This window comes from Dysidea avara, chromosome 5, assembly GCF_963678975.1.
Source record: "Dysidea avara chromosome 5, odDysAvar1.4, whole genome shotgun sequence".
NCBI lineage: Eukaryota > Metazoa > Porifera > Demospongiae > Dictyoceratida > Dysideidae > Dysidea > Dysidea avara.
Genome location: NC_089276.1, coordinates 33,682,121 through 33,705,028, shown reverse-complemented (window position 1 = coordinate 33,705,028; position 22,908 = coordinate 33,682,121). Strand labels below are relative to the sequence as shown.

Below are 22,908 nucleotides of genomic sequence, written 5' to 3'. Positions count from 1 at the left end.
TTCTGATTGGCTACTCAAAATGACTACATATGTTGCACTTAATAGGCTTCTATTGTCAGCTTATTTGATTGGCTATTCATTATATCACTTTCTTGTTGCACTTAAAAGGCTTCTGTTATTCCGCTATTTTATTGGCTACTTTACAGTGCAATTACAGAAACAAGGCCATGCGATTTGGGATTAATTGCACTCCTACTATTGGGACTAATGTATGGCAAATTAAATCACTATGTGATTATAGTTATAAATGCATATCTTAAACACCTTCCTTAAAGTAATTAGATATGATGTAATGACAATACACAACTACACACGCTTGAAAAATACTACTAAAACACTTTAATCAGCACACACACATGCTCACGTACACACTACTTGTGGGAACACACACACACACACACACACACACACACACACACACACACAGTAACTACAACCTCATACAGTTGTCATGTATGTTCTGTGCGCACGTGAAAAAAGATGCTATCATCCTTAAGGAACAGGCATCTACTGCAATTGGCAACATCGTACAGTCTTTCATTAGATATGAACTGGTCATATTTGCAGATTAGTGCCGATGATCTAGAAAACCCAACCCTGTCAACAGCAAAAATGCTAGATAAGTAGTGATGATGATTATCCTTGATCTGGTTTAGTAACTTGATTGTGATCTTCCTTCGCAGTGGCCACTGTAGCCGGCCATCATTTGGACCCTTCATGAGGTACAGGCACAACGACAGGTGAGTACCTCTACCACTATCATGGCCAGCAAGATTAACACAAAACTTCAACTTGTACACACCTTCATCTATAAAGAAAGTAGTGAACCATATTTGATCTGTTTTCTTTGTGTTGGCAAAATTTGGTAGTTTAATGGTCACTGGACAGACAGCAGTAGACTTTAATGATGAAATGTTTAGATGCTGTCCATATTGAAGAGTGTTCTGAAGTTGTTGCTCTAATGCATTTATGTTCTGCCATGCAGCAGGTAATTGACGAGTTTCTAGTTCATTTACTCTCCTCTGAACTGCTTGGAGTGTGTTTTCCAGGGCAGCTATTTGCTGATTTCTGCTAGTTAGTTCACTTTTAGTATAGGACAAATGTTTTTCCATTTCTTCCTTGTTATGCTTCACCTGATTCGCACGAGTTATCACATCAGTACAGCCCACTTCATGATACTCACAATGTATTGATTCCAATGGACAGATCTTCAAGTGTTCTTCCATGTCACCTCTTTTGATAGTGCCAATATCACATTTGTTAGGACAGGGTAACAGAATGCCTGGACACAGTTTCTTGTGTTCACCTTCAATAAACTGAAATTCATCTCTGATTGAACAAAACTGACAGACAATTTTACGACGTAGACACTCCATCTCCACATGTTTAGCAAGATTCTGTCGCAGTAAAGTCTTTCCACAATTTTCATTAATGCACTCAACTTCTTCAAATGGACATCTCATCATGTGGGTACTAATTTCTTCACGAGGAATGTTATCAACATCACACTTGTTAGGACATGGCAGGGGTAGCTTAGGACACTGTTCCTTGTGTTCACCATCAATTATCTGGTACTCTTCGGTGATGTGGCAATACTGACAGTCAACCCTACGACGTACACATTCAGTCTCAACATGTTTAGTAAGATTTTGTCGCTGCATGGATATTCTACAATAATTTGGACAATTCACTTCTACAAAACGGCATCCATCACTGCTCTCAAGGTGATTACCAACATCATTCACTTCACCCTGCCACTCACACCCTTTGTCTTTGTTAGTACAAAACACCTGAAGACTCTTTACAAGTCTATCGATTTGTTTATTTGGAGTAGTTGGGAATTCCCCACTTCTACACAATATGCAAGTGTTGTTAAGAGTGGATGTTGCATTCTTCTTCTCCAAACAAGATTTACAGATGTTGTAGCCACAACAGACGATCAGATAAGGATCTCTAGTGGGGTGGAGACATATCCTACAAAGTAACATATCCGGTGGAGAACCGACAAAGTCAAACTCATATCCACCAATATCCTTGCTAGTTGCCATTTCTTCACACACCTACATTGACATAATTATGTGCAGCAATTTATAATATCCAGGTTTATAGAAATCAAACTAGGGGGCACAGCATATTGGAAGATGCATGAATGGGATCACCCAGTCCACTGAAATGCTTACATAGATGTGTACCCATTTTGATTTTACACAGTGCTTAGGAGAAATTAAGAATTCAGGTTTCCAAAAATTAGGGATCCATCATAAAACATAAAACAGGGCATACTTTAATACTTCTGTAACAATGATTTTTATCACATCATTCACATGCAATTAATTTTAGTAATGCTATTCTGAACAATATTTTAAGTGGAAAAATTGAGATACTCTAATAAAGCATTCAGGCAATACAGTGGAACCTTTCTTAACGGTCACCTGAGTTGGGCAGTCACCTCAACATAGCAGCCACGTGACTATGGTCCCGACCAATTCCCAATCAGTTTGTATAGAAATAGTTTGCATTAAGCGGTCACCTCTATAACACGTATAACAGCCAGCTTTAGCAGTCCCCAACAGCACTTCGCTACACAAAAGGCCTCTCACAAAGTGGCCAGCTACAGCCATTACGGTGAGTAAACTAACTGCACTACTTTATACTTCTGTAATACGGAAAAGTTATAAACTCACAGTATAGAAAAGTTCATGGCCACTCCATGGCTTTACCTCTTAGTGTGATTCTAATTAAAGCTCACCTTACTATCTTGATACCAGTCCTGGATTTGCAGTTGTGTAGTTAACAGTTCGCCGTCTTTAAGGAAGTCCTTGTTTTTACTCACAGACTTTGTAGCCAGGGATCATAATCAGTTCAATTGCTGTCTCCAAACTCAGAGTTCTTTTCTGCTAATTTGTCTGCTATGTAAGTAAGCGATGTACTGGAGTGTAGCTAAATGCATTTTGATAGCTAAACCTGAGTATATAAGTCCCTGGAACCTTTGTATCAAGGCCAAACCTCAGTTTATGGCCTATGGCTGCTTTAAGAAGGATATTGAGTTCGGCAGCCACCTCTCTATAAGGCCCCTATTTGCGGGTGATTATTAGTTTCTCATCCAGCCTTTCTAATTATTATGATGCGGGCGGTAGGGTATTACCATTATGCCATTATTTTATAATATTAACACACGGATGTACAGACCTTGTCCAAATTGTCTTTTTTTCTTACTACAAACATTTCCTTCACCAGCGATTCTACTTTTCGTGATCGCCAACTGTTTTTCGACAGTCAATTGAAAGCCTGCTTTGATGAAGTCGATAGAACACAATTGCAACTGGCACTGCAGCAATTTGTTAAGGAAAACAACAGTTCTCCTGGCGATATATAACGCATTTTAGCATTCATCAACAAAAAATTATAACAGTTTGGTACCACGTGTTCTTCTGAGCATGCACAGAGTTAATAATGGCTTACCATGCGGTAGCTTAAGAAGGATGCGGGCAGTGGATGAGAAACTAATAATCGCCAAATAGCGGCCTAAAGGCCAAATATTTCTGGCCCGAATGTGACCGCTTTAGACAGGTTCCACTGTATAACTGATCTCATAGACCAGACACTTAGAACCCCTTTTCTACATACAGACACCCCCAGTTTATAGAGCATTTTCATATCCTTGGTTACACAATTGGTCACCACATTCTTGTATCAGGTTGAAAATCACATCAGCTGCTTTCGGCCAGAAATGTAGTGACTAAGTGAGTAAGAGATGTATCGATACATATTCTATCATTGGCTTCCACAAACACAACTGGTTGTAGAACCCAGTAACAAAGAACCATCTTTCAGTTATACAAACTGATAACTGTTGAATCAGATTGGTGGGAGAACAATTTAATGCTTGGTAAATTCTGCTATACAATGTAATGTATGATGTTTATCTTTGAGAACCTCTCCAAGCTGCAGCCCCAGCAGACACTAAGGCTTGAGAAATGATTGAAGCAATGAGAACGTTTCTGACTGACACATCAAAGAAGGCAGACAACTCTAGGAAAATCTGGATAGCATAAATTGCCCAGTCTGGACTGTTCACTCTTTGCTCTCACAGCACCCCAAAATTGTCTTGCTGTCAAGAATACAAAACTGCATGTCTACAAATATGTAAAGGCCCGGCACATAAAACAGTTTTAAAAATGGTCACCAAATTGAGGAAGAACAAGGGAATGTCTGAGGTATATAAAACAGAAGGACAACACATCTGTACGGCAAACACATGACATATCATACACACCACACACATACTATAGAGATGTGCTCAGCAAACTTTTTGATCGCATTGCATGGTTAAAGTGATGAGCAAAATGCTGGGTGGATTATCAAAAAGTCCACACTGAAGAAAAGCAACTCAGCACATTTTGCAATAAGCTCATCTCCATAATAAACACACGCACACACACACACGCACACACACACCAAAACACACATACAAAAAGCTCAGACACAGGCATATCTTTGGAAATAACCTTCAGCCATGGACTACTACAGCCATGGACTACTACAGCCATGGACTACTACAGCCAATGGCAACTGACAAGCAGACGATATCTTGAATAAAACTAAAAACTCCTGAAGACTGAAAACACTCAATGTCAAGGGGAATTTCAAAAATGTCTTGATTAGAAGAATAATCTGAACCACAAGGCAACAAAGAATACACAGAAGAGTCACCAGGAAAGAAGATTTAACAAGAAACTGGACAGCAAACGCGCAAGCCAAGATATGTTGGGTAACTATTACTCGCTGTATCCCACAAACCAAGGCCAACTAAATGAAAGGGAAGGTAGCTTGACACCAAGTAGAATCAGACAACCTGCAGTAGTAGATAGAATCAAGGTTAGCACATAGAAGGTGCTAACTAGTGTTCCACCAATAATAATATCAGTATCAAATTGGTGCCAATATTGGTTATTAACACTCGAGCACTGAGGGTTACTGTAGTTGTCTTGTGAGGCTGTGTGAATTTGCTGTTACCACTTTAACTGCTGCATACTTCATTCATAGGTTAAAAACAAGGTATGATTAAGCTTCTCTTGAAGAGTTTAACAAATGAAACGTGTGAATTGTGCTTTATTCAAGTTAAGGAAATATTTGCTGTTTGTCTTGGCCTTCCTCACTTCTTGATGAACTCTCGATGTACAAAAGTGATAACAATAAATTCTTTTCAACCATAGTAGTGTATTACATCTAGTGACATTCCACTTATTCAGATGAGGGATCAACAAACTCGACCTAATCAGGAATGAGATTTAAGATTTCAAGATTTCCATAAGATCTTAGTTATAGTTGTTAACTGGTCCAGATTTTACCAGCGATCTACAACATTTCAGACCAGGCTTCTTGCAGCCCCTTTGGATTTAGACTTGGTTCTTTAAAATGATGAGTCTTCACAGATCACGTGGTCGGTAACCCTATATGGTAAAAATAGGGTGTGCTATAAGAGGCTAATGCCTAACAGGACTATAGTCCATGTGTTACCCAAGGTGTTGTCACACAAAGACTAAGTAAGCTATTACACTATTTGCAGCTGCTTGTTTTGTGCAAATTGGAGCTATTGTAAGTTGTTCATTAGGTACAGATTGCATTTTTATATCTGGTTTGAGGTGACAACCGTGGCCTGAAATAGGACAAAACAGCAAACCCGATCCACATGTTGTCACCTGACACCATGAATAGTACAGTACATCCATATGTTTATTCAATTTCCCTGAGGGTTTTGCACAATAGCACCTTTAAAAAGCAATATGAAATCTCAACCAATTTAAACATCCTAGGGCTAAAGGTAATTAAAAAGAAAGTACTCATGCGCTCCACCACCTAGTGCTGCTTCTGAAAAAACTATTTCGTCCTGCAGGTTAACATATGTACTGAGCTTCGTTACCGTCTTTCACCAAAAAAGTTGAATACTTGCTTTTCTTAACAATAACATGTCAAGAAAACCAGGGATTTAGAAACTCGAAGGCCCTGAGCTGTAGTGCCCTTGCTGCACTCAGGCACTACTAAGGGCCTGAAGGTTTTTTGGTTCTTGACGTCTGACTTATTCTTGTTTATTGTACCTTGAGTTGACAGCTGCTTGTAAACAAGATTGATGTGTTTCGTATCGCCTCAGAGCGTGGTCTCTATTGGAATGAGCATGGCACTATGGGATTTAGAGACCCAGCACGTTTTCAGCCAATCAAATTTCAGTATCAAACATGTTGTAGTCTAAAGGAAACATAAAACAAGTGTAAAACTGAAATACATTAGTCAACCGTGGGTGTGTGTACAAGTGAAATGCTTAATAGTCATTATTGGTATCAGTTAAAATGCTCTGTAAATTATAGGTATGGTATTTCTGTACTAGCATTAACCTAACAAAAAGCAAAAATCTGGAGGAACACAACAAAGCAGATTAAAATCAGCCAGAGTTAAGTGGTCTGCTTTTCCTACCTGCTTTACCAAGCTCAGCGGCAAGCCAGACGGATGAGCAATCTGGGACATTGATGGAGTTCTGGCTAACCCAGCAATGGCTTGATGTGGCTGTATGGTTCTGTGATGGCTAAACTTGTACTTTTAAGTTTTGAGCCTGGAATTGCCCTAATAGATCACTACAGCAGATTCTCTCTAAATGGATTCTTGGGATCCAGAATCAAACAGTATGGTCCCTCCCTACAATGATGGGTGCTACCCAAAATACTGGCATTAATAACGATCACAGAATCATCATACACAATGAAAATCACTCAGTACATCTAACTTCAAATCCAGCATTAAAAACAAGAAACACTTACAAATGGCTGGATATTTTTTTTTTTAATTTTGGTCTGCCTTCCTGCCTACTTGCCTGACCACAGCCGCAAGGCTAAAAATATTACGGATGTTTTTTCCCTCCTTTCGTGGGGCATACAAAGAGAAATTCAATGGCATATTCCTTCAGGAGGCTACATACAACTCAGCTTCTAGTGATCTATTCTGCATGAAACTTTCACAGGACATAAAGCAGAAGTTGGGAAAGACTGTGACTAAGATTCACTGTTTCCTATTTTATTGACCTCAAATATGTATGCATACAGGCAGTTCATTTTTCATTATTCATTATAGATATTGCTAAGGGCACCAATACAACAAATGCTAAATCGGTTGTGATTCTGAATATGCCTTTTGGTATTGTGCAACTGCTACACAATCACATGACAAATAAAAATGTTAAGCATAATTATAAATAAAATCATGGGAAGAGAATCTGCATGCTGACAGGCAATGGGAAACAATGAATTTACTTGGAGTGGCCTTATTTGGGCATCAGATTAGGTTGCAAGAATAAAACAGCTGTTTTGGGCTCAACTCAAGAAAGTGATTGTCACCAAAGAAAGAATGAACAACAACAAACTGTTGTGCATCAATCGGTTGATATCAACATTGTGAGACTCTTGTATCGTACTTATCAAAGTGCATTCACCCTTCCTCACCATGCCCACTGTTCCACTTCCCAGTTCACTGCAGTTACAGTTTTTTTTTAATTGTATAACCTCATATTAATGAGTATATACACAAAACCTATTTGCTCACATGAGTGTGTTGTACCTTCTCTGTTCACACTCTAAATAATAACTGGAACAAATGTTAACAGATATTGTAGGTGTGTGTGTGTGTGTGAGGTAGTTGTGAGAATTATTGGCAGCGTGAACAGCAGCATTACAATCTGCATCCTGGCTGACACAAAACTGAAGTGGAAAATCTTCATTTAAGAGTAACCAACACAGCATTACCTATGTGCTATGTTTGAATTTAACTGTATTGTTAGTTGATGCTAACAGTTTAAATCATCAGGTGGCTCATCACAACCTACAAGTATTGTTTGGCTACCATCCTCCTGAATACTTATATATCGTAATGAGTTTATTGACAGTCAGCAAATTTTCTCTTCAAAGGGTACCACTCAGGGAGATCCACATGCCGTGGTAATGTAAGCTATCAGCAAGAGTTAATAATAGTAGGGAGGGAGAGTATCTAACACCCAATAGGCCTGTATAAAATGAGTGCATAGAGTGATCTGGCTTCTTTCCAGATGTGTTGATTGCATGAAAGGAGATGTGGAATGCGGCACACCACTGAAACACGATATCGATATATGACTTACGAGGAGAAAAAGGAGAAATCCAGACTGAAATCGAACCACAGCCTAAGAAGAAGTGCCAAATGGGAAAAAAATAACTGGAAACCAGGAATTCTAATTGAAGTGCTCTGAAACTAGCTGCTTTCCAATGTGCTGCTCGAGTCTTCTCCAAATGTAGGACACGTTAATTCTTGATGTGGCTGCCTTAACTGAAGATAATTCTTCAAGACTTGCTGTACTACTGGAGTTTTCTTCACTAGAACTTGGACGGGTTGATTCTCGAATGAGCCGTACTGCAAACGATACTTCCCTGACTCTTCTGTAGCTTAAATTTCACACTGGAGTTGCCATCATAACATCCCACATAATATTGCTGCTACTGCCTTGGCTACTGCTAACCACCCCGACTGCTGACTATCGATTTTACAAGGCCATACAAAATGTGTGCAAACATGTGCAATGTGGTCGTTAACACCATTCGAAACTACAAAGGAATATGGAAATACTCCATGTGACCTACCAGCTCATTTTATACAGGCCTATTGGATGTTAAATACTTTCCCTCCCTACTAATACTAACTCTTACTATCAATGTGTTGCTGTTGGCGAATGTTATTATATGGCTGTGGTATACAGTTTGTTATGATGCTATGGCAGGTGGATCTCTATCAGGTTTGCAGTCTAGACTTAGGACCAGCCTATGGCTACTTTTGTGAATACTGCTATGACATGATTATTTGTGAAGGCAAAGAGTCTACCAACTGCTAAAAGAGTTTTTTGCTGGCTGTGAAGTGAATATCACTGTGGATTCTACTATTGGCTCATGTTATCTAGTGTGCTTTACAATGCAACAATTTTTGCTGACCAACGTCAGGCTAAGGTTGATATTATTGCTTTGAGTTGACAGCAGCAGGCATCCTTAGCCCCACAGCTAATGTAATTGCCTGCTAATCTTCAACAAATTGTAACCAATGAGAAAGAGGGTACAGTTAATAAAAGTCTAATCTGCTTATATCCTGGGGTAGCTCAAGGTTATAGCTCTGTGAATCACTACTGCACAATTATGGAATAGCTTATAAGCTGCAGGGAAGGGTAGCTACAGATTACAAAAGGTGGTGTCCGAGGTCCGAGCATCGATATTAATTTTTTTGGACAGTGGCTTTCTAAGGTTACTGCACCACACGATGCAAGCAAATTTATATGTGGACGTTGTAGTCATAGCTAGGTCTACAGTGTAATAATTGATCGAGTCTTGTTCAGGCTCTTATAGTTGTTGTTGATACTATAGGCAGACAGATGACTCTTTTTCAACAGAACTTCAAACACTTGATAACTAATTTTTGTAACAACATTGTGATTGGATTGTAACTTTTTTCCTGGACATATCAGCTGTGTTAGTCGTGTCGCATTGGATTATTATATATAATTTTGATAGTAAATAGTTCTTATATTGAGTTTATAGTGTTCAATCCTCATGTGCCGGATCCAGTAGCTGCTCGAGTCTCAATTTGATGCTGGGCTTTTCCCCATTACACTGTGATACCTTAATAATGTAATTCGTGTAGCTATTAAAAAAAAATATTGTGTCCGAAAGTACATGGCGACCGAGCCTAAAACCTTTATATCACTCGCTGTTACGTACTGTACATATTAACAGGATCTTACCTCAGTTGTTCAGACGATCGCGAGATCCAAGACTCCGCTGAGAGTAGATAAAAACACTGGCCTTAAACCGATGGCGGAATAATCAGTACTCCTTTTCCAACTCAACAAAATATTAACAGCAGTAGTCCAGAGTAACTAGCCACTACGTACACTCGATTCTACTATACTACCGGAAATCACGCGGACATGGTCACGTGATTAGTAGAATCCCGTTTACCAGATGATTTGCTCCAAATGTTCATGTGAAAAAATAAATTTGTTCACAGAAAGTTCATAAATCCATGGTCACTTTCCAAAACCTAGCCCACACATTATAAATAGGTGGATCTCTGGGTTAGTAGGGCACTGAAGAGCAAAAAAAAAAAAAAAAAAAGTCACCACCTAGATTAAAATTGCCAAAAGTTCATAGATTATTGCAGGTTCACGAACAAGACAAAAAGTTCATAAATCTATGAACTTTATTCACAACATGGCAACACTGCTGTTTACTATGATACCAGTGGTTTTTTAATTTAATTAATTTTTTTTTCAATTTAATTTTTATTTGATTAGCCGAGACTGCTCATATTACAGGGTTTTGTATAATATTATGATCAAACACCAAAAACATTAAAAGGGTATAAAGGTGGCCTTTCACATAATATCAGTTTGTATTGCAATTAAGTGTGAAGTGTCATCACTGCATATAGACTATATACTGTTAATATGCACACATAAATACCTCTACCATGTCCTAACCATTAGCAGGGTGAGATTATTCTTGTGAAGAAAAGTTAGTGCTCACAAGTATATATATACCTTGTAGCTATTCCTGTATGTTGTCATTATCATGATGGTCACTACTTCTATTATGTGTTGCTTGCATTTTTTGTCCGGCCATTGATACTGATTATGTAACAATACTCACTGACAGTCAACCTTACAACGTAAAGCTATGCATTCAGCTTTGACATGTTTTACCATCATTACCCTCCACTCACCTGTTTGCAATTGTAACAAATTGATCAATTTGTAATTGTTGTCTGGTGGCAGCAGGGTGTAGCGGACAAAGTCAAGCTCACATAATACCCAGCGATACATGATGCATTACATGCTCTTATGCATACTATTACATAACTAGTGTATTGTACAGTGTATTTACACACAGCAGTTGACACTCTTTAAAAATATAATTTGACTATCAGAATATGTACATGTTCAGTAGTTAAAGTGAACAAGCATGCATAAATTATTATAATTGCATACACAAGCTATACTACAACTACTGGTGAAAGACAGTTTATTTTAAAGAAAATGTTATCATCTTTGAGAAATAAACATGATGTAGAGAGAGTGTAGAGATCTTGATAGGAGATGAACTGATCAACATTACACACTAGTGTTTTTGTGAGGCTAACTCTATTGGCTACTATTTTAGTGGTCATTGCCTGATGGTCTCTGTCAGCAACCTGATTGAGTAACATCACTTTAACATCCATATGTACTGGCCATTGTAGATTAGCATCATTTGGACCCTTCAACAGATAGAGATACACAGACACGTGAGTGTCTTTACCATCGCCATAGCCACCAGGGATCACACACAGTCTCAACTTGTAGCCATTGTCATGGCTGAAGAATGTTTCACTGTACCAAACTTGGTGACTTGTCTTTGTTTTGATGTACTCTGGGATCTTCACAAATGCTGGACATGTTTCATTACCTGACAAGGACTTTATTGATGCCATGTTAAGCCACTGGCAATTCTGAAATGTATTCTGCAGTTGAGACTCCAATTCATTAATCCTTCTCTGAGCAGCAGACTCGATTGATGTAATCTTTGCTAGTAGTGTGGTTTCCAATGCAGCTAGTTGTTGTTTTGCAGTAGTTAGTTCAAGTTTAGTATAGGACAGATGCTTTTCCATTTCTTCCTTGTTGTGCTTCTCTTGGTCTTTGCGAGTTATAACATCAGCACAGCCCACTTCATAATACTCACACTGGATCACCTCCAATGGACATGTCTTCAAATGTTCTTCAATGTCTCCTCTTGTGATAATTCTGATATCACACTTGTTAGGACAAGATAAAGGAAATTTAAGACATTCTTCTTTATGCTGTCCCTCAATGAGATAACGGTCTTCAATGAGATAACAATACTTACAGTTAACTTTACGACGCACACATTCCATCTCATGATTTCTTAAGTCTTGTCTCATCAAAGATTTCCCACAATTATTAACACACTCAACTTTCTCAAGTGGACATATCTTCCTGTGTTGGTTTATTTGTTCTCGAGGGATGTTACTAATGTCACACTTGTTGGGACATGGCAGGGGTAGTTTAGGACACTGTTCCTTGTGTTCACCCTCAATACTCTGGTATTCTTCTGTGATGTGACAATATTGACAATCAACCTTACGACGTACACATTCAGTCTCAATATGCTTAGTAAGATTTTGTCGCTGCACATGTACCCCACAATCATTAGGACAACCAACATCTTCAAAATGGCAACTACCAAGGTGTTTATTGATGTCATTACTTCACCTTGCCACTCACATCCTTTCTTTTTGTTAGAACAGAACACCAATAGACTTTTGACAAGACGGTCAACTTGTTTGTTATGAACACTAGTAAATTCTCCACCGCAACACATTGGACACAGTTTTGAGGTAAATTTTGATTTCTTTGTACCATCAAGACAAGACTTACAAAATGTGTGGCCACAGCAAAGAGAAAGTTGAGCCTCTCTGCTTGGATAATAACAAATTTTACACAGTGAAGTTTCCATAGGTGTGTCTACAAAATCATAATCAAACCCACCAAAAGTCTCATCTACCATAACCTTAAATCTGCAAGTAAAAAACACACACACAAAACAATATCAGGCATACAGTAGCATACCAGAAAAATAGTAGCTAGTAATAAGATTATGATAAGATAGTAATAAGATTGTGATAAGATAGTAATAAGATTGTATAAAGTCATATAATACAGAAGACAAGTTTTGATGTTTGCCATGATATAAGGAATAATAGACTCTTTATGGTTTCAGACATGTTTACAATTTCCAGTCACAACCCATAATATTTCAAGAGTAGATCAGTAGGTGACATTAAGGAAACCACTTTATCCTGCACTGTCTACAGAGATGTCAAACACCTATTGGTCAACTAGAGTAGGGACCATAGCACATCGATAAACAGTATTGAAAAAAGTGTTAAATCACAGTAAAACAATAAGAAGTGTTATATCCCTACTGAAATGCACAGTAGGGATGTAATACTTCTTATTGTTTAATATTATGTACTACTCCAGTTTGTCTCAGTACTTTTTGTCAATGTGCTATGGTCCTACTCTAGTTGAAAATTCCAATTTTTTAGTGTTAACTTTTTTGTAAAATAAAATCCCACCCAAAACAGCTTATAGCTGTAAAAAAGTGCACATCCAAGTAAAGCAGAGTTAACTGCGACAAAAAGTGATGATATCATAGTGCGGCCACATGTGAGGTATGAAAGCTGTAAAATTAATATTACTCAGATAATACAATATTATTGTTAAAGTGCTAATGAGAACTATGTGATGCTGCTAGTTTTTAAGTGTGCGAGCATCTTCATAAATTTGATTCTCAATAAAACAACATGTATAGATTTTCTGATAGCAATAAATAGTTTGAGTTTGGCCGCCTTTCCTTTGTTCATAGCATTGCCGTATGCAGGAAAGGCGGCCAAACTCAAACTATTTATTGCTATCAGAGAATCTATTCACGTTTCTTTATTGAGAATCAAATTTGTGTGGCATTTATGAAGATGCTCACACACTTAAAAACTAGGAGCATCACATAGTTCTCATTAACACTTTAACAATAACATTGTATTGTCTGAGTAATATTAATTTTACAACTTTCATACCTCACACGTGGCCGCACTATGATATCATCACTATTTGTTGCAGTTAACTCTGCTTTACTTGGATGCGCACTTTTTTTACAGCTATAAGCTGTTTTGGGTGGGATTTCAAACCTTTTTGTTAGAATAAGCATACTTTCACTGTTGAAAACAGTAGGTAGGTATCCATTAGTTTGACAGAAACCCCTAAGATTACAGTGACAGAATATCAAAATACAACTGTAATTTTAGTGGCATGTAACTGCAGTCAACTAACGCTCGTTTTAACTAGTAAACCCTTACCTTTCATCTTGCAGTGCATTAAAACGATCAGGATACTCTAACTCTAATAGAGCAGTCACAAATACAGCAATCAAAGCTACAGCATAGTTAAAACTTCTGCCTAGCATTGCATTATGTAGTTAAATTGCTAACTACTTACAGACTTTAATTACAATATTAAAATACAGCACTTGTATAAATGTGACTGTTTTATTAGAGTGATTGACTGCTCTATTAGAGTATCTCGATCTACTTCAAGCTAGAGAAGCCACAACCCTGCCCACATCAGTACAAGCTCTTGTGAAATGAAATGAGAATGTTAGAGAAATGGCGAGTATGTCCAGAGACAATAGAGGGGCGAGCAATTATGTCCTAATGTAAATAAACGCCTTTAAAATTAATTTTATATTACTAATAAATAAGCGCACCAGAACTATGGGCTGCCTTATGCTATATATTAGAACTGAAATGGATATTAATATATATCCTATGGATGATGCTTTATCAGGAGCTTATAAGGACCAAAAGCGAAATTTCTTACACTTTGGGCTGACAGCCAACTTGGAAATATCCCATCTGTGATCCTATAACCTACGTCAGGAGCAGTGCCTTCGATGTGGTTGCCCCCTTGCTGCCAGCACTCACTGTCTCATACGCCGTCCAGGGATGTGCCCACAGTGGTTGGCACCGACCACCACTCTGATAAAATAGCCACCAGTACCACTCAACAACCACTACAAATTCACCTCTGACATGCAAAGTTAAGGCCCCATACTATACATTTCTTGGCCCAACCCTATCTCTTCTAACCACCACTACTTTAAACCTGGGCACATCACTGGCTGTTGTACACTAAATCCATCTCTATAGCCAGTTAGAACAGCTGCATTACAGATCCTTCTTACCAATTACTTAAAGCTGCAAAATGCAGCCACAGCCACCTCCTTAATAAGCTAGGTCAGAGAATTTTGTCCCTATAATAATGACCAGTTTTCAATGTTACAGTACTATTAGTGAAGGATTAAGTATCAAGATAGGCCTGCTGAGATATGCATACGCTACAACGTGATCTCCGTACAACCTCCAAATATAGCACTATAATTTTCACCCTGGTCCAATGGCTAATAATTGCATACTGTCATGATAGAGACTCCACTGGCTGTACAAAATATGTTATCATGGGAGTATGCGCTAATTACGTCTTTAAGTTTTACAACACAAATACACGTATGGTTAAACTCACTGATTGTATGTCTCAGTGGCACTAAATTTCTTCAACATGAAAAGGTAACCTTCGGGCGATGAGACAACAGCCTTAAGATTAAATTCTTGCAAAATCACAAAAATAACACAGCATTCCAGTGGTTTAGTGGTGACCACAACACTGCCCGAGTAAACTGTGGTGACATTTCAGACTACCAGAAGCCCTGGAATGCCTTCAATACATGCCAGTGCCAAATATCTAATGCCTGGCTTTCATCCACAGTGGACCTGTCTTGGTGGCCACTTGTACAGAAGGCTTCCTCTCTATAAGAAGATCAACTTTTAAATTTATCTGTGTGACATCTATATGGTTAAATCAGTGCCTTGCTAAAGCAGCTACCTGCTTATTAAGCCAAGAAATTTAATCCCAAAAGTAACCATCTTACTGTACCTACTTATCTGGTATATATAGTAGCCATATTGCCTAACAGTGACACATCATGAGCCATCTAAATACAATCCCTGAATGTGTCATTTTGTGCACGGAGTAATCTGCTATAAGGTTGGCCATAAAGTGACCAGTGTATATTGTTAATCAATAATAACCATTGTTACCCATACATACTTATACGCATTTATACTTTTTGTAACTCTTCCTCTGCATGTTTACTGATGGACACTATGCGGTATTGTTGACTTGTCCGTGCATAATGTGGTGATTTGGAATGCCAAAATGGTACGTAGCATTTCTTGTATGCACATGTTGTGATGTGTCCACACATCTTAGAAATAAATGTAATTATATTCTCCTCTATAAATACTCGGTTCCATTGTGTCACTGAGTTGTAAGTGGGTTGAGTCTGGATCATTCAGAACATTTGGGTCACATTTTGTCTTGGCCAATTGGATCTCATCCACTGACAGAATGTATAGGATCAGATCATGTGTATAAGTTACAGCGCAACTTGTCTATTGCCACCTTTGCTCAATATATGCAGGTGGCAGTGTATAAATTCTCACTTTGGAATTGGCTTTTCAAGAGAGGTTGTCTTTCTATACTGGTGGCCATTAATACAAGTTTCCTTGATTACAGCATATGCAGCAGAAGCGCCTTTAGTTTGCAGGTGAATCATTATCTAATTTTCAGGTGGAACGTGAATTAATATGCATGTAAGTGAAATATCACTTAGTCAGTTTGTAGCTTGATCTTTAGCTAATTTAAAACATTAGTTAGTTTACAGGTGGAACATCAACTAATTTGCAAGCAGAACATTAGATAGTATACAGGGGAAACATTATTAAAACATTTGCAGATAGAATATTAACTAGCTTTTAGGTGAAACATTAGCTAATTTGCAGCTACAATATTAGCTAGTTTACAATTGGAACATCAGCTATAGTTTGCAGCTAGAACATTAGTTAGCTTAATTTATAGGGAAACACTTACCAGCTTGCAGGTGAAATATTAGCTAGTTAGCAGTTGAACATTTCCTATGCAGCAGATAAAATATTAATTAGAATGATGCTGAAAAATTAACTATTTTACTAGTGGTAACTCAGCTAGTTATCAGGCACACCACTGCCTGGTTTCAATATAGCAAACGTAACATCAGCCATAACATTAATTTTGCAGTAAAACTTAGCTAGTTTGCAGCTTGACCAATAGCTAATTTATTAACTAGTTTGCAGGTGAATCATCAGCTAGTTTGCAAGTGAAACATTGGCTAACTAGCAGGTGAAACGTCAGCTAGTTTGCAGGTAAAAAATCAGCTAATTTACAGGTGAAATGATGACTAGCTAGAAGGTGAAATATCAGCTAGTTTGTAGGTGGAATATCTGCTAGTTTGCAGGTGAAAACTCAGCTAGTTTGCAGGTGAAACATCAACTAGCTTGTAGGTGAAATATTGACTAGTTTGCAAGTGAAGCATCAGCTAGTTTGCAGGTGAAACACTGGCTAATTTTCAGGTGAAGCATTGGTTAGTTTGCCGGTGAAATATTGGCTAGCTTGCAGGTGGAATATTATAACAATACATAGCAGCCAGCTGTAAGCAGCTAAAACCAGCTACAGGCAATGTCAGATTGCTGCACACTACAGAGAGCTACAAACAGTAGCTAACATCAAGCACACGCACAGCTGTTATCAGCTGTATAAAGTGGCAAAAAATAGCCAGTTACAACAAACAAATTCAAGAGCAATTACAGTGACAACTTACAGTAACAGCAAAGTACAAGTAGCAGCACTATCAGCTGTAGGTAGAAAGCAGTATCAGCTGCCAGTACAAGTAGTGGCAGCAGCAGCCTAAAGCAGTACATTGCAAGCAGTGTACAAAACTGCAAACAGTTGCAGACAGCTAAAGTTGCTGGCAACAGCAACAGCTACCAGCAGCATCCAGCAAAGCAGCTAACAGTTACCAGCTAACAGTTAGCAGCAGCAACAGCTAGCAGTTACTACCTAGCAGCCGCAGCAGGCAGCAGTAGTTAGTTCAACAATATATAGTAAACAACAGAAAGTACTTTCTTTTATATTCCTTAGTTTCAGCATTTTAAGTTCTAGCTATAGCTTCCATAAATCAGCCCATGAATCATTCTTGGTGTCTATTATGTTGACAATCATATGATTATCACATGCTGAATGGAGAACAACCTCTAAAATGCCAAATCAGAATTTCTGCCCAATATCGGCATTGCGGGTCCGAAATCGGGTTTTGGTGTCCGACGTCGGCCTTTCATGTCAGCGGTGGTGACCCTTCAGGGCCACTGTAATAAAACACATGGTGACAATTCTAAATATTATTGGTGGTTTTGCATACTTCCTTTTAGGGTAGCCACATGCACTAATTAAATACACATACTCACAGCTTGTTTCAACAACTGTTAACCGCAGTTGTGCTCTGTGTCATTTTTAAGCCGTGCTCTTGGAGGGCAGATTACGTGGGGGCGACTAAATTCAATGAAAACAACAATATGGGTTTTGTATTTGGCCTCTAGGTCGACTGAGGATGAGTGAAACTTTGTTTGGTGCTGAAATTACAACTGTAGGGTAATGATGTATGGCAAAATCGATGATGTGAATCTTGAGACGATTGAAAGAATATTGAAGCGATACCAGGGCAATCAATTTTCGGAATGCACAAAGGAACACAAGGCATACATCTGCGGTTGTGTCTAACCGCATGCAGAAAAAAAAACAAAAAAAAAAAAAACGAAACCTCCCCTTTGATGTCGGCAATCTCAATCTTGAAACAGTCTGCATATATTTGCTTCACTGTTTGTGTGGTAGTTGCTAGTGACATAATGAGTTCAACTCTAGAGTTTCAGAGGGATAGCATAAGTGACAGGTGAGTTACAGACAGGCTGAATTTGACGTTAACCCTCACGTGTAGTGGCTGCGTCACTTATTGTCCGCAGCGCACATTTCTGCTTTACTAGTTGCACGACTCACTACCGTGAGTCTTGATTATTATGACTGGTGAACCCAGATATACCACATTAAAAGAAAAAAATGGTGCTGCACACCCTGCTATCAATTATTGTCTGAAAAGTGAAATATCCATTACGCTTCATTGCAATCAAAGTAGCTACTAAGATGATTTCTGTTACGAAGTCATCTCCCTCTAACATCTTTTAATTTTTAATTGGGCATGTTTCCATGCACACATATCACTAGGGATGTGTGTTTCCCCGACAAAGGTGCTAGTGATATGTTTCCCTACTGGTTTCTTTGTTTACCATGCCCAACACCTGTGTTTATATGCTTTTCTGCTGCTGATACTACGACTATATAGCTGCAGGGCTTGCTAGCTTTTGCTGCTGCTCATGCGTAGCTACTAACTACTGCTGCTACTATAATACTATAGCTGCTAGTGCTACTGTACTGTTACAACACTGCAGTTACTCCTTACTGCCTCTACTTCTACCAACTAGCTATATTATATATTATACTGCGTGCTATTTACTACTGTAGCTATACTGCTACTGTTTATACTGCTAGCTGCTATTGCTACTGTTGCTCTATACTAGCTACATGCTTGCTGCTACTGCTGATATACTAAGTGTTTTCTTTATGTAGATCAGAAATCGAAAGCTGTTGACATTTGCTTAGATGTCTCATGTATACAGGTAGCTTTCATATAATAAATGCATAATTTAATTTAAAGACTTTTAAATTGTACATTTTACCTGAAGCAATTTTTACTTTTTACTTTACAGTGTCCAGCACTGAAGACCTGACAGCAACTATCACTGCAGCCTTTGAGTTACTTAACCTAGTAAAAATTATAATAAAGACTTTGGCATACTTATGACACAGCCAAAGAAGCAAAACACAAAATGGACTACTTTTGTATTTGAGAGATTTTATATGAGATTTCAGATTTTTGCTTTAGAGATTTGCAGTCAGTTATGTACCGCCAAAGTCACTTTACAGTACAGGTACAAATCCATTGCAAGATATCTGGATAAGATACATGTGCAAATTATAAGCCATTCATACTGACTACTGTGATTGGGTATGTCAGCATAATGTGAGTGTTGGATTTGTAGCATACATTGTTTACAAGTTGTTCTTGTTTTCTCTTCACAGGTGAGATGTGACAGATGTAAAGCATGGGCACACATGCATGCTATTTGGCAATCACCGAAGCCAAATTAATCATTAATAATAAATTCTATACTGTTTATAGAATGCCATCAAACTATATTTATGCAGAAAACATTAGATACTTTACAGTATAGTATTGTATGCACTGAATACTAGCTAGCTTAATTTTTATTATTGTGTGTTTTTTTTCCATTTCCATATTTGTCTTCACTTAATACTAGCATAGATAGTATATTCTACGTACGGGTACATAGAATATAGTATCTATGATACTAGCTAATGAAATAAATTTTTTTCTGGCACGACTGTAAGACAGCATGCAGACCATCGTTGAAACCGGGTCACCACTGCTGATCCGGATGACCCACTGACCCAGAATTAATTAAAGCCGAGGCATGCGATAAGAGCTATGTTTCTGGTAGTCTCGAGCAAGCGAGACTACGTTTTTTCAGCGTTCGATTTGTGTTGAGTAAACGAGTAGTTATGTGATAACTAAGCCGGTAAGTTTATAATTTAAAATCAGTCAGTGGGTTTTGGTTCCACGTAGCTACTGTGAGTTTACAGACAGCAATTGGGTGTGGCTTCGTGCATACCTAGTATTACAATTACCTGATATATTAAAGTGGGTGCGGCTCACAAAAGTATTTATCCTGCTGCAAGACTAGACTATATACAACTCGTACAATAATTGATTAGTGAGCGTGGCTCTACGTAAGCTTGCAGACAGCAACGGACAGTTTCGTGCTACAGACTGCACTTACCAATAAATGGCTGAGTGTATGTTTGTAATGTGATAAGTGGATGTGGTTGTGATCATGTGGATGTGGATGTGATCACGTGAGAAACAAATTCGTTTCTCACGTGATCCAATCCAGGTTGGACCCAGATAATTTGTAAACCGGATGACTCAGAGAAAATGTGACCCGGTTGACCCGAACCGGTTTCAACGCTGATGCAGACAGCTCTGGCTAAGTTCAACATGTTCTTTGGCTCAATAGTTAGTTAGCACTAGAGAGTTTAGCTGCAGAGAAACAGAAATAGCTATTAAAGGGCAAAACAGCAGGAGGTAGCTGGTAATAGCAGCAAGTAGTAGCTGGTAGTAACAGTAGCTATGGCAGTAGCAGCAACAAGCAGTAAGTAGAGCAGCAAAAAGAGCTCAGATCCTGCATACAGTAGCTGTGCAGCTAGTAGACAAGTAGAGTATATGCTGGTATTATGGGTCAGTGGGTTACATAGCTTAAAATAAATTTAATAGGTTGAATCATGCAGATTTAAGATGAAAGGGATGCTACAACTTTAGATCAACATAAAAAGTGATCAACAGCTAACCACAAATCCAATTAAGAGGTTACACAGGACTATAAACTATGTCACTATAGAAATACCATTCCAGATTAGCTACCTGTACCCCTTAAAAAATACAACTAAGGTGTTTTGACAATCTCTAGAATTGCTGCAAATGTTTCCATAACATTTACCATAATTCAACATGACATGATGACCTTGTGAACATAGTGACTCATAATACCCCCATATGATTCGTAATACCAACACTTACAAGGCTTCAGTGAAAAGATCAAACACCCAATACATGGCAAGTAAATTTTTTGAAATTTTAGGATAATGTAACATACGGTTACACCTTTCCCTACAAGTAGTGTGAAATATTGGGGTCACTGCATTGGGTGATAGCAGTGCTTTTAACTTAAGTGACTCTTAATTACCACAGCCACTCTAGTAGCAGTAGCAGCTATTAGCAGTAGTAGAAGCAGCAATAGCAGAAACAGTATGCATGCACTTCGCAGGGAAACACGCATCCCTAGGGATATCTGTGCGGGGAACGCCTTACCTGGGGAACATAATACCCGGGCCATAGGCATGAAGCTATTATGCTCCAAAAATTAAGCATTATGCTTTTGAACAGTGCTCAAAAAATCACCTATTATGATTTTGAAAATTGCCCATTATTCCCAAAATTATGCCACCATACTGAATTGGCTAATAATGCCAGTTTATTGTTGCATCAGGCCATTTTCACTTATGTTTAAGCTTCAATGGTCTTGAATTCTTTAGCTGGTTGTAGTATTACAGTATTTCATTTCAATGTGACTGCTTTGTTAGAGTAAAATTATATTCAGTGACTGTTCTATTTATAGAGTTTCTGACTGCTCTATTAGAGTATCTTGATCTTTTTTAACGGAATTGTGCAATATGTGACCATATTTTGGAAAACCATACATTTGGGCACAAGCAAAATTTGTGGAAAAACTCGATTGAAAATTTCAGAGATTTTTTTTAATTATTTTTTTTTGCACGTTCTGATGAAGCAACTATTAAGCCTTCTTGCTGTGAAGTTTCACACTCATAGCTTCTTTTATCTAGGAGATATACTCAATTATATGAGACTATGTAGCAGTTTCACATTGCATGGGATAACAATTAACTTACAAATTGGGTGATTTGTTCATTTATAAAACCAAACATTTTTCTCTTTAGACGTGATTTAATTGAAGAAAAGCACTAAGAGCACATGATTAAACTATCTAGGATCCCTTTTAATCCATTTTAGATTGTAGGAATGGAAACGTATGTCAACAAAGTGATTTGTCATCATTTGTCCCACTTGATCACTATACAGTACTATAAACTGATATTGAAAAGTTAGTTTGTTGTGTATTAGACAGTAAACCAGCCATATCTTTGGAATGCTTCATTGTATCATCACAAAATTTTCACACAAGGTAGATAACCACTCAGTGCTTCATTTTAGCAATAAAACAGAAATTTGACCAATGTGCCAAAATGTATGGTTTTCCAAAATAGGGTCACATATAGCTACAGATTTTTTTAAATTTATTTTATTATTATCAAGTCTACCAGTTGGGCACTGGAGGGTTTGCACAGAAGGCCGAGCCTGTACGAGGTGCTTCACCACTAGCCCAGGGAACCTAAGCGAAAATCGATGAGTTTAGTATCCTAAAGTAAAGTGGGACAAATGCTGAAAAAAAAAAGCCAATCCCAGCGTGACTTCGATCTGCAGGCCACCCGGATACCGGCCAAGCGCCACAGTGGTCAAACCAGGGAGGCCACCTAAGTTGGGAATTTTAAATCTTTCTACTGTTAAAGCCTTATAATCACCTCAAAATGCTAGCATA

The 22,908-nt window shown here is 38.2% G+C and overlaps 2 protein-coding genes across 2 annotated transcripts; both read right to left on the bottom strand.

The window, feature by feature from the left end:
* Positions 1-269: 269 nt before the first annotated feature.
* On the bottom strand, positions 270-9,991 carry LOC136255822 (TNF receptor-associated factor 4-like). Its single transcript, XM_066048717.1, has 2 exons — positions 9,803-9,991; positions 270-2,060 (listed from the first exon to the last, which is right to left on the bottom strand). The coding sequence occupies exon 2, from the start codon at positions 2,046-2,048 to the stop codon at positions 450-452; it is 1,599 nt and encodes a 532-aa protein (XP_065904789.1). The 5' UTR covers positions 2,049-2,060; positions 9,803-9,991; the 3' UTR covers positions 270-449.
* Positions 9,992-11,004: 1,013 nt separating this feature from the next.
* Positions 11,005-12,612, bottom strand: LOC136255829 (TNF receptor-associated factor 2-like). The gene has a single exon (XM_066048724.1). It carries the CDS (start codon positions 11,995-11,997, stop codon positions 11,053-11,055), a length of 945 nt encoding a protein of 314 aa, XP_065904796.1. The 5' UTR covers positions 11,998-12,612; the 3' UTR covers positions 11,005-11,052.
* Between the last annotated feature and the right edge of the window lie 10,296 nt (positions 12,613-22,908).